This window comes from Aquarana catesbeiana, unplaced genomic scaffold (genome assembly GCF_042186555.1).
Source record: "Aquarana catesbeiana isolate 2022-GZ unplaced genomic scaffold, ASM4218655v1 unanchor233, whole genome shotgun sequence".
NCBI classification, from domain to species: domain Eukaryota; kingdom Metazoa; phylum Chordata; class Amphibia; order Anura; family Ranidae; genus Aquarana; species Aquarana catesbeiana.
This window is the reverse complement of record NW_027362661.1, coordinates 4,487,397-4,500,154: the sequence shown is the minus strand read 5'-3', so window position 1 is coordinate 4,500,154 and position 12,758 is coordinate 4,487,397. Positions and strand designations below refer to the sequence as shown.

At 42.7% G+C, this 12,758-nt stretch overlaps 3 protein-coding genes across 3 annotated transcripts in view; 1 reads left to right on the top strand and 2 right to left on the bottom strand.

The window, feature by feature from the left end:
• Positions 1-12,758, top strand: part of LOC141121849 (uncharacterized) — a 380,396-nt gene that overhangs the window by 116,244 nt on the left and 251,394 nt on the right. The window lies entirely within an intron of this gene.
• LOC141121834 (uncharacterized) overlaps positions 1-12,758 on the bottom strand; it is a 315,649-nt gene that overhangs the window by 276,438 nt on the left and 26,453 nt on the right. The gene's annotated exons all lie outside the window — the stretch shown is intronic.
• On the bottom strand, positions 2,977-11,596 carry LOC141121876 (gastrula zinc finger protein XlCGF66.1-like). Its single transcript, XM_073611634.1, has 8 exons — positions 11,478-11,596; positions 7,224-7,338; positions 6,668-6,802; positions 6,458-6,581; positions 6,244-6,341; positions 5,954-6,160; positions 5,703-5,841; positions 2,977-4,375 (listed from the first exon to the last, which is right to left on the bottom strand). Exons 2-8 carry the CDS (start codon positions 7,317-7,319, stop codon positions 3,615-3,617), a joined length of 1,560 nt encoding a protein of 519 aa, XP_073467735.1. The 5' UTR covers positions 7,320-7,338; positions 11,478-11,596; the 3' UTR covers positions 2,977-3,614.

The following is a 12,758-nucleotide window of genomic DNA, read 5'->3' as shown; positions in this document are numbered from 1 at the left end:
CGTGGCACCCGATATCCACCAAGTCTTTGTCTCCATCTCCAAAGGGCTTCAAGGACCCGAGGTGCAAGGGAGGCCTCCCCACTACTTCGGTCTCACAGGTACGTGGCCCTCGTGACACTGGGAGTATAATTATCCACTGGTGTTCTAGGAGGACTACCCCCCTCCTTTCTCTTCCGTTCCTTCTGCTTCCCCCCCTCGCTCTCCCTCCCCATTTCCCTTTCCCTTGGTTTTCCTTCCTTTCCTCCCCCTTTTTTCTCCCCTTCCTTTCCCCTCTTGATCCCATCCCATTTTCATCTGCGCTTTTCTTGCTCCCTCTCTTGGCCTCCCTTTCCTTTTTCCTAAACCCACCCCCCTTCCTTATTTTGTTCCCCTCCCCCCACTGGATCTTTTTTCCCCCCTCCTCTTTTTCCCTTCTCCCCCCTTCCCCATTTATTCCTCCCTTCCCCCCTCCCCCTTTTTCCCTTCCCCCTGGTGCACTATACATTTCCTGTATGGGTACTATCTGACCCATTTCTTTATATAGATCTACCCTTACCTCTATCTAGACTTAATTCCGCACAATCCCCCTTGTCCGCCGCGGGGGGAGTTTTTTGAACAGCTGGGCCTTGTACTTGGCAATTGACCTGTTGGGTAAGCAACTTTCTAATGTTACTGCTGAACTCTATCTGTTTATATTATGCATTTGTATATTTTTCCATTATGTGTTTTTGTGTTTTCTTTGATTATTTGTCTTATAGATTACTCCTCCTGACGAAGCGGTATTTATACCGTGAAACTAGTAGAGGACTGGTTCATCTATGAGAAACACTCCATCAACAGATACCTCTTAGGGAAACCTTTGAGTATTTGTATATTGTTTATTGAATTATTTTTTTCTCGACGGAAAAAGATATGATGGCTTTTCCGACGGGATTCCGCTCAAGTTTGCCTTGCATACACATGGTCACGCAAAAGTTTGCTGAAATTACGACCGCCAAGAATGCGGTGACGTACAACACTACAACGAGCCAAAAAAATAAAGTTCATTGCTTCTGAGCATGCGTCAAATTGTTTCCGAGCATGCGTAGGAATTTTGCGAGTCGGAATTGCCAGAGACGATCCCATTTTCGGATAGGAACTTTTTCCAACCAAAAAATTAAGAACATGCTCTCAATTTTTTGCTGGCTGGAATTCGGCCAGCAAAAGACAGATGGAGCATACACATGGTCGAATTTTCCGATGAAAAAATCTCATCGGTCTTTTGCGGGCCGAAATTCCGCTCGTGTGTACGCAGCATAAGAAGTATTTTTCTGTTTATCAATACCAAGATAGTCCACCACAAACTTTGTGGGTTAGAGTATATGTTTGACCAGCCTCAGCAACTGCCCTCACGATCTTACCCCTCCCCTCCTTCTTCTATATCATTTTTGTATGATGGTACTTTTTTATGCCTAGGTTTAGGCCTTGCTATTTGAGGCTATACTCAAAAATTCTCTCTATCCCCAACTCAGATTTTCTTTCAGGTGTTCACAGAAGCCAACCAGCTGATTGGTTGGTGGTCAAGTGACGCATCAGTTTAACGGACCACATTTGGTGCTTTTGACAACAGGTTTTGCTGTCAAGTTGGAAAGAAAGCCCACCTGACTTCACACCAGTCATTGAAAGAAAATCCTGAAGTGATGATATCCTTTGAAATAAAAGTGAGGTTTCTTTTTCTGGTGTTTGTGAGAAACCAGGGTATGGTATTTGGAATTTCATCCAAATGTTAAAATTGTATGCAACCAATAGCAACACTAGTAACTGCTGGGTGTGTTCTCACTTAAATCCCAAAATGATACCCATGATAGCAATGCCTCTCAAATTCACTGATCTAAACAGGACCAGAATAAATGGCTCATACATAGTCTCCACAACAAACACAAATCAGTATCTCTGAGGGTTTCACAACACATAAGACACCCCACAGATTTGTCTAAACATTACATGCCCATTTAACACTAAATGTACACAGCTGGGCAATTCAGAGTGCACTGGGGGAAAGATTACAGTTTATGGAGGAAACTATGCTATTATATCCCAGATCCAGAACTAAATAGAACCTTATCGCTCAGAGTTCCCGATATGTGGAAATATTGGTTACCTGGGATTCCATGTTATTGCATCTAGTTTTTTTGGAGCAGGAAATCCATCCATACATAGAGGGTTATATTTTATATGTGGAGATAAAGCTTACACCTGGCTTAATACTAACGTTACAGGAACATGTTAATTTGCGAAGTTATTACCTGCTTTGGCTGTTCGCAAAGATACAGTGTGACCAGGTCACAGTCCAGAATATCCTTTAGTGTTCAAAAGAGAGCTGTTCACTAAAAGTGACATGGTCATGGTTCTCTTCTTGGACAGGATGGGGAATTGAAGCAATGAAAAGAATAAATAATTACTCTAGAATTGTAGATGAGATTAGTAACCTTACTACCACTGATATAGGCTTGTTAAATGAAGAAATAGCTCAGCTTACAAAAGAAGTATTAGAACATAGAGTAACGCTAAATTATCTCACTGCAGGTCAAGGTGGGATGTGTGAGGTTATTCACACTGACTGTTATATATACATTTCTGATAATGATAACATTATTAAGGGACACCTTGCTAAGATAAGAGAATTACAGAGATATTGCTAAAGATGGATGGAACCCCTTTAATGGATTAATGGATTGGGAGGTTTTGGTGACTTCTTGTATGGCATAGGAAAGTGGTTACAAAAATAAGATGCTTACATTGTGAGGTTTCTCTTTCTCATATTTGTTATTTACTTCTTCGTCGGGCTGTGCCTCTGTGTGATTACCTGCTGTACCAGCAGATGTTCCACCTCCACTGATGAACCCATCATTCTGAGAAAACTAGGAGAGTTGAACATCTCACTGCGCCAATGTAGCAGGAGCTGCCAGCAGTCGGCTGAATGTAACATGGAGAAGAATGGTGTCAAATAAACATAAGGAGGGAAATTACATGGACTTGGACTCACTGTGTTGTTCAATTAAGAGACTCTATCTTGTTTGCAATGTTTCGCTTTCTCTGTGTGCTTCATCTAAGTACACAGACTAACAAACAGCTTTCCTAGAAGTTCTCTCTCCCTACTCAAGGTTTTAGTTTCCTAACTGTTAGACAAAGCTGATGAAATATAAAATGAGACATTATTCTATTTGCTAGTTCTTAATAACATCTCACACCTCCCTCTTTCTTATCTTCTGTATAAATTAGAATGTAATAATACATTTTGTCAGAACGGATACTTTAAACACAGTGATTGCGTTCTGTGAATCTGCTTTATTTTCAGTGTTCAAACCAGAAATTTCCATAACACTTTTAACTGATGACCTGTAACTGTTTTATAGCGTCACCTATGAGCAAAGTATGGGTATCGAGATGTGGAAATCTGTTCTCCTTATGAATTGTTTCTTACATGATGAAGATCAGCCATGGAGTATATCTGAGGTGTATATCAGGGTGTGCTTCTTCCCCACATGAGAGCTGTGATGTCCAGCAACATTCATATAGAAGACATTTCCCACATTCAAGGCACTAATACACCTCAACAGTTGTGTGGGATCCCTGATGTACAGGAAGACAAGACTTCAATGAGGAACAATTCCTTCACTCGGGGCAGAAGGATGGCTTCTCCCCGTGTGAGATCTCTGATGTCTGTAAAGATGGGACTTCTGTGAAAAACATTTCATGCACTCAGGACAAGAATACATCTTTCCCCCTGTGTGAGATCTCTGATGTATGCAAAGACTATACTTGTATGAAAAACATTTCCTGCATTCAGGGCAAGAATATGGTTTCTCCCCCGTGTGAGATCTCTGATGTCTGTTAAGATGGGACTTCTGTGAAAAACATTTCCCACACTCTGGGCAAGAATACATCTTCTCTCCCGTGTGAGATCTCTGATGTGTGTAAAGACTGGACTTGTATGAAAAACATTTCCTACACTCAGGGCAGCAAAATGGCTTCTCCCCTGTGTGCAATCTCTGATGTGTGCAAAAACTAGATTTGTCTGAAAAACATTTCCCGCACTCAGGACAGGAATACGGCTTCTCCCCCGTGTGAGTTCTTTTATGCACATTAAGACCAGATTTAAAACGGAAACACTTTCCACACTCCGTACAGGAAAACCTCTTATCTGTTGGAAGGACGGCACCGTCCCTCACAGTCTGAGGTTCCTCAGGATAAGAGGAATACGATGGTCCATCTATATTGTGTGGTGCTGGATGGACATTTGAGGTAGCCGGGTTTTCTCCTGAACTATACTGTGTGATGTCCTCATCTTCTACTTTATAGTCTGGAGACAAAGTGAGACAATCTTCCGAGGTTTTCCTCATCTCCCTTCCATCTACTAAAATAGAAATAAAAAGATTATTACTAGACATGAGCAGATTGGTTCCCTTAAACAGGACTCAGTCCACATCAGGCAGTTTGTCTCTGAGGATCTTACAATTCCCCCTCAAGGTAACTAGTAAATGGGTCCCCTGATCTCCTACCAGTTCATTTCTTTATTCATGAACGAGTGAGGAAACAGCGAGGACTGTCTTTTATAGGACTCACAGTGATGAGCGGATTAAAGGACAAGTGTCCCTACCCCTTCTATCGCTCATTGCCATCTTCCCAACAAAAGAAATCCTGTACTTCCTTATTTAGTCAATGATTTAGTCATGAACAGCGGGGCTGAGCCCCACCCGAGGTATGAGAGTGAGGATGAGGGGAGAACAACCAAGATGAAGACCACCATCATTGGGTTATTGACTCCTCCCTCATTATCACTTTCTGTTTAAAGTACCAAAGTTTGAGGATGTTATCACATTATTATCAACATGTAAAAGCCAGTGCTCCAATTAAATCATCACATATACAATGTCCAGCAAGAAGAAAATGGGAGCAAAAGAAGTAAGGCCTATGTAATGTACAACTTATATTTAGGATACAAAAGTTAGGACTGAAAAGGTTGGACTTGATGAACTTGTGTCTTTTTTCAACCTTACCAACTATGTAACTATGACTTTGTAATGTACAACATATTGTATAAGATACAACAGATAGGACTATATAGTATCAGAAGTATGTAATGTACAACATAGAGTATATAGTGCAGGGGTCAGGAATATATAATGTACAATATAAATTATAAAGTGTAAGGGTCAGGACTCATAATATTGGTATTCGGTAATCAGTGGAAGCTTAAATGTTTACATGAGACAAGTTGCAGAGGTCCCACACCGCTGCCTCCCATCTCCTGAGACTGCACTCAGTGACTTGGGTCTGAGACTATACAGACATATCCCTCCACCAGGCACAGCCATTAGACAACAGAGTAAGTAATCCTGGGAGAATTTTTCTGTCAGAGATCTTACTAGACCAGGGCATGGGGCAGAAGATCCAAAGCACATACCACAGTTGCCTAGGTCTAGTAACGTCTATGGTGAAAATAAACATTTTGCTGCCAGCCGAACCCCAAAATCTCCATAAATCCAGTCTAGATACATAAATTGTGTCTGCAGCACAGAGAAGGAAGATTATCCGAGAGAAATACAGGAATACAGGACGGGGAACACAGCTCAAGAAAGTGACCAGGGGATTACAGGCTGATATCACCCAGTCCCCGCCCTACTCTGGACCAATCAGTGAGCAGTATGGGTGGAGGAATGTATTTAGTGTTAATGACCCACCTGTGCTGATCTCTGTAGGAGTGTCCTCCTCTATAAATGTCCCCGTTATTCCATCCTCCTTCATAGACTGCTGATCATCCCTTACATACCTCTCTTCTTCTACTTTCCCCTCAACTTTTATACCTATCAGATCTTCACCCTAAATAAAGAAAATGAGAGAAAAAATCATCTGTAAAATATAAGCTTTAATATTGTGATATCACAAACAATTCACACATTAGCTTCACAAGTACATATTCTATTTCACCAACCTTGTAATGGTGAGGGATGGTGTGATCTTCCCATGTGGAATCCCAGGAATACAGAGGACGGGGACATCTCTCTGGTGGGTTCCTGGTATTAGGTGGCTCCATCATATCCTTGTGTCCTTCTGAAAGCTCCTCCATTACTCCATACTCCTCATCCTCATCTTTATACTCTTCTTTAACATCAATATTATCATACCTGAGGTTCACACTCTGTAAGATGTAATAAAACATTCAGTGTATCAAACATGATTGTGTATATAAATCAGAACTACCAACAATTGTCAATCATCTACCTGATAGTGGTGAGGGATGGTTTGATCTTCCTTTATGGAATCCCGGGAATACAGAGGACGGGGACATCTCTCTGGTGGGTTCCCATTACTGGATCCATCTGTAGGAAACACACACACTGACTGAATACATTGTTTCTATGTGTTTATCAGATGATGGGGGATCTAGGTGGACCCTCCGTACTGCTCTCTCCTTTACAATAAAGTCTCCTCTTACCCGGTGATGTGAGGGGCGGCTGATTGTCCATCATGTCGTCCTTGTAGAGATCCTTGTGTCCTTCTAAATACTCCCACTCCTCCATGGAGAAATAGACAGTGACATCCTGACACCTTATAGGAACCTGACACACACAATGATACAGTCACCATCCAGACACATCCCTTGTCTGTTACTGGATAATGTCCCAGAATTCCCAGCACCGCTCACCTCTCCTGTCAGCAGCTCCATCATCTTCTTGGTGACTTCTAGAATCTTCTGCATGTTGTGTCTCTCAGGTTTTAGGGAGTCACATGGAGACACTGTGATGGTCATATGATCACCTGACTTCACAAGAGGAAATCTCTGTATTGAGGAACCAATAGGAATATCATGTTAGAATTCCAGAATCCTCCTCACCTCTCCGGTCAGGTCTGTGTTTTATTAATAGAGATAAGAGTGATGTCATGTGACCTCCCAGAATCCTCCTCACCTCTCTGGTCAGGTCTGTGTTTTATTAATAGAGATAAGAGTGATGTCATGTGACCTCCCAGAATCCTCCTCACCTCTCCGGTCAGATCTGTGTTTTATTAATAGAGATAAGAGTGATGTCATGTGACCTCCCAGAATCCTCCTCACCTCTCTGGTCAGGTCTGTGTTTTTTTTTAATAGAGATAAGAGTGATGTCATGTGACCTCCCAGAATCCTCCTCACCTCTCCGGTCAGGTCTGTGTTTTATTAATAGAGATAAGAGTGATGTCATGTGACCTCCCAGAATCCTCCTCACCTCTCCGGTCAGCAGGTAGATGATCTCCAGGGTGAGGTTTAGTATCCTCTCAGTCATGTGACTCCAGTCCTCCTCCATCTTCATTGATGTGGTCATGTGACCAATGTGGGTTTCTCTGTAAATGAATAGTGGATAATTATCTGAACTGTATGGGTTATATAGTATTAGAATGGGGATATAAGGGTTTAACCAATGGACTGCCCTCAGTGGGAATTGTAGATCGGGTCACCTAGCGTTTGTTGTGTTCCCAGCATACCTGTACTTGGCCTGCTTTGTCCAACAGAAGTAGAAAACCCAGAATAACTTTTTTTTTTTACTATCAGGAAGAAGACTTTATTTCTTGTCCTTTGACTGAAGACAGATATGTTTGTATGAAGCACCAACAGGCCTAAATGCAGAGTGAGAAGCTGCAGTCTTTACAGGGTGTCCCTATGCCCATTAAGGGGTCTGAGAACAGCCATGATGTCAGTGCATTGGAAGTGGGTAATAGTGAAAGGTCTCTGTTCAGTTTGAAAAACAGAGCGGCCTGGGATTATTTTATCTATAGCAGACTCTTTTGCAGGATGAGGGTCTGGTATAGATGTTAATAGAGGACATACACAAAAAAAAAACTAAAATCGTGTGGGGGTTTCCCATAGGAATACATACCAGACCCTTATCTTTGATGGGAGTCTGATATACTGTAGATGTTAATTGGGAAGCTCACACAATAGAATAAAACTGACTGGGGTCCAACCTAAATTCCATACCAGACCCTTATCTGAGTATGCAGATTGGCAGGCAGAAACAGGGAGCAAGCACGCGCCCACCCACTGAACTATGCCAAATGTCCTCAATATGGGGAGCGTATTTTGCAAAGGACCTCTTCCCCAAAACCCTGACCGGGGGGGGGGGGGTCTCTTGGTAGGGGGCTCACTGAATCCCCTTTAAAAATAAGGGGGCCTTAGATTCCTCCCCCATGTGAATGTCTAAGGGTTACATATGCCTGTAGGACGTTTAGCAAATAATTTGAGCCAAGTTTTAATAGATTAATGAATGTAGAAAATATGTCTTGGATAAAATGTGTTTATGGGAGGCTGAATAGGACTGGGGACAAGGGGAGCCCAGACAGGTTGCTGGACTTTTTTCTTCTTCTTTTTTTTTTTTCTCCATTGAGAGCACCCCCAACTAACTGGTTTGGGGGTGTGGAATATATATATATTTCTTTTTTATTTTTACCCAATGGATTTGGCACTATATTGCGGAGCTACAGATCCTCCCAGATATGCTGCGACACATGGGCCTGCGGTGATATCCACTGTACCTCTGCTTCTGATGGGAGGGTTGCTTTCTTCTCTTTCCTTTTTCTTTTAGTCTTCTTTGTATATATATATATATATATATATATATATATATATATATATATATATATTATATTGTTTTTCATTGTGTCTCTCTAGGGAGCCGCCTCTGTGACCAGATATCATATACCAGGTCTATCTAAGCTTTACCTCTACCCACCATGAGGGCCCTCAGACTTGGATCTTTGAATATCAGAGGCCTGAATACGCCCCAGAAAAGACCGCAAATAATATATGATATGCATAAAACAAAAAGTAAACATTCTTTTTTTTGCAGGAAACTCATTTCAAATCCTCATCGGCTCGAATAATGTCCACTAGATACAATGCCCGGAGATCAAATAGCCCGTTTTGTCTTTTATCTTTAGATGCGGAAAAGGCTTTTGATCGCCTAGATTGGAAGTTCAGGATAGCAACCTTGGAACAAATAGGTCTTCCAGGGGAATTTGTACAGAAAATAATGGCATTATATACTGCTCCATCAGCAAAAATAAAGGTTAACGGGACATTATCTTCGCCTGTTAAAATTTCTAATGGGACACGCCAGGGTTGTCCGCTATCACCGTATCTGTATATTTTGGCCATGGAACTCTGGCGGCTGCTCTACGGTCAAATCCCTCAATCCAAGGGGTCCAGGTGGGCAATAATTCACATAAACTAAGTATCTTTGCAGATGACTTATATGTATCCAATCCAAAAATAGCTTTTCCAAATATTCTCTATGAATTGGAACAATTCGGTTTATATAGCAATTTTAAAGTAAATGTCGCAAAATCTCGTTGTCTCAATATAGCGTTATCAAAAACGGAAAAAGAAATGCTAGAAAATAACTTCCCTTTTTAATGGGAATTACAATACCTTAAATATTTAGGGGTGAATATTGCCCCCTTAGAGGAAAAAATGTATGAACTGAATTATCTTCCCCTACTTAATTCCACAATTAGTAGATTGCAGTATATGGCCAAAGGGAAACACTCTTGGTTAGGGAGAATGGCAATATATAAGATGGATATCTTACCTCGCTATTTGTATTTATACCAAACATTGCCCATAGCTCTTCCTCTGACTTTCTTTCGGTCTCTAAGATCTAGCCTACTTCGATATATTTGGCCAAATTGTTCGGCTAGACTTTGTTACAATATTCTGGTAAAGCGGAAGATAGAGGGAGGAGCAGGTCTACCGCAGATGGAATTTTATTACATAGCTTCAGTATTGGCATAAATGAATGGTAAAAAGTCCAGCAATCAAACACTGAATCATAAAATACTAAAAACAGCGCTAAAATAAAAGCCACAAAAATTGTCACAGTAAGTGGCCAGAACAAAAATAAGAGTCTCTATGTACAAGGTAATCATGAAGACAGTTCAAGGTTTTTATAGGTGTAAAATCTGATGTCCAAGCGTGCACCTTTCACCAGAAAGAAAGCATGTTCCACCACGTGATGCACACTCCCCTAGGGGGTCAAACTCACCAGAAGCCACTATTAAAAGAGCATTGAATGGGTATTCAACATCCACTTCAATAGTCAGTCCTCATCATCAGCAGGATTCACTGGTAAAGGGGCTCCATATATATCATAAAACACAAGAGCAACACCGACATAGCGTAATCCTGTTTATTCATGTAAAAGTCCCCTATACAGCAGTGTTCCCCTTAATCCTAACTACGTACATTGTAACATATTGAGAAAAGCAAATAAGCAAGCCCAGAGGGCGCTGTCACCATGTCTAGCCGTCCAGGATGGGATGTGTGTTTTCCTGCAGACACCACACTATCTTCCTGGTGGATGGTTGCAGACAGTGGAGCACAAGCGTCACTTCCGGATCGTCATGTAAGCCACACCCTGACTGGTTTCGTCATCAAGGACTTCTACAGAGGGCGTGGCTACACGACATTACAATTGATATAAATACAAGTGACCAGACCAGAAATTTTGAACAAAAATGTTTTTTTACTTTTTTCTGTCAGTAAATTTTGTAACTAAGTAATTTTTCACCTTCACTGATGGGCACTGATAGGCTGAACTGGTGGGCATTGATAAGGTGGCGCTTATGAGCACTAATGAGGCGGCACCTATGGGCACTGATAAGGGGGCACTGATGAGGAGGCACTAAACTGACGCACTTATAGTCACTAATAGGTGGCACTGATGGGCACAAGTAGGCGGCACTGATGGGCATTACTAATGGGAATGGATTGACAGCAGTGATGGGCAACACTGATAGGCGGCACTGATTGCCAGTGCTGACTGGCATTGCTAATGGGCATTGATTGGTGGCACTTGTGGGCAGTGGTGGGCACTGATTGCTGGCATTGGTGGGCAATGGTGAGCACTGATTTGTGACACTATATTGCTATATTGTAATCAGGGCACTGATGATCAGTGCCTTGATTACATTCTTAGATGTCCCTCTGTGTGGAGATGGCGCTGATAGGCTTTCCTCGCCACACACCATCTCCATGTTTACATGTGACCGGCTGTGAGTGGACACAGCCGACCACATGTTTAAAGAGCCATGGATGTGGCTCTTTACAGAGATTGGGGTCGCACCGTGTCCTAGCAACATGGTGCGCCCGCCGCGCTCCCCCGCGAGAGCAGCCGTTCTGGGACGCCATCATATGACGGCGTCCCAGAACTAGGGCTGCACCGCCCCGCCGTCATTTGACGGTGGGCGGGCGGCAAGCAGTTAATAAAAAGATTTCCCCAAAGTAAAGCCTTTATCAATTATCCAACAATGTAGATCTATATCATTAATAATGAATGATGCCCACCAAAAAACACACATGCTGACGAAAAACTTGATCCATTCCCAGCGACTACGCTCCATAAATGACAGCTCACAGTGACTATGGAGGAAGAGGACGGACATGACGGGGGGTTACTGGGTGTAAATGGAAAATAAGATCCTCTTACCTCCTCTGCTGCCACTTCCAGCAATGTCTTCTCTCTACTTTGCATCACATGGAACTTCCTGTCTGCACTTGACATCACTTCCCATATTCCATAGAGATTTCCTGTCTGTGTAAAAGTGATATCACTACCTTGTGGAGCTCAGAGGAACTGCAGCACTGAGAAAGCATTGCAAGAAACAATAAAAATGACAGACATGACGAGAAGTTTTATCTCACTGACACCAACAATGGGACTTATTTTATCTCCCTCAAACCAATGGTGGGGCTTATTTTATCTCACTAAAACAGTTAATGTTGCTTATTTCATTGACACCATCAATGGGTTGTCATGAATCTGCAGTAATACTTTCATGCCCTGTCTGTCTGCTTACCTCTGGTCTGTGTATCAGCCTTAGGGCCTGCACTTTCACACCTGCATGGTTAAGTGATCTTCCCTCAGCATGGCTCCACCCTAGCCGCTACAGGATACACTATTTAACACTGTGCTCTCCAAGCCTGCTTTGCCCGAGCAATATTGTGCATTTGGCTTCTTGTGTGCTTCTTGCTGTGTGCTCTACGTCTGATTCTGTTTACTGTCCTTGGCTTCTTATTGACTATCCTTGTCCACTTCATACCCTGATCCTTGGCGTGTTCTTTGACTATCCCTGTCTGCATATTGCTCTGACTTTTTGGCTTATCTCCTGACTATCCCTTGTTGTCCTTGTCTGCTGCTTCCGCTCTATCTTCCAGTAGCCTACCATGAGCATAAGCTGGGAGACCCTGGGGGCCACAACCTGGAGCCAGTTGCAGAGAAGTACATCCCCAGCATTAGGGGCCCTGGTGAACACCTGCTGTCTCTTTGACTCCGCGCCCTTGGGTATCTCATGCTCTAGCTCCCAGCGTGATCAGTGTTGGTGCTCCAGAGGACCTGCTTTCCTGAACCACCCAGAGCTCCATCCGCAGCAGTCAGCCATAGGGTCCACTACCATAGCTGTTCACTCCTGACCCCAATGGTGTGCATCTGTCACCTGGCCTCATACACTCCTGATCATCCTCAGAGACTGGAGCAAAGGTAGGGAGAGGATGGGAGAACTTATTGAAAACTAAAGGTTTCAGAAGGGATACATGAAAGGAGTTTGAGATCCTGAGGCTTTTAGAGATCTGGAGTTTGAAACAAACAGGATTCAGCTTTAAAATTATATTGAAAGGACCAATGAATCTCGGGGCAAATTTCAGAGAAGAAACCCAGAGTCTGATGTTTCTGGTGGAAAGCCAGACTTTGTCTCCTGGCTGTAGAGGAGGT

What these genes read in the sequence shown, in the direction of transcription:
- LOC141121876 (XM_073611634.1), bottom strand. Translation starts at nt 7,319, where the DNA reads ATGACCACATCAATGAAGATGGAGGAGGACTGGAGTCACATGACTGAG. An exon ending in CCATCCCTCACCACTATCAG is followed by an intron (nt 6,161 to 6,243) that starts GTAGATGATTGA and finishes TACATCTTACAG; the next exon opens with AGTGTGAACCTCAGGTATGA. An exon ending in TCCTACAGAGATCAGCACAG is followed by an intron (nt 4,376 to 5,702) that starts GTGGGTCATTAA and finishes TTTCTATTTTAG; the next exon opens with TAGATGGAAGGGAGATGAGG.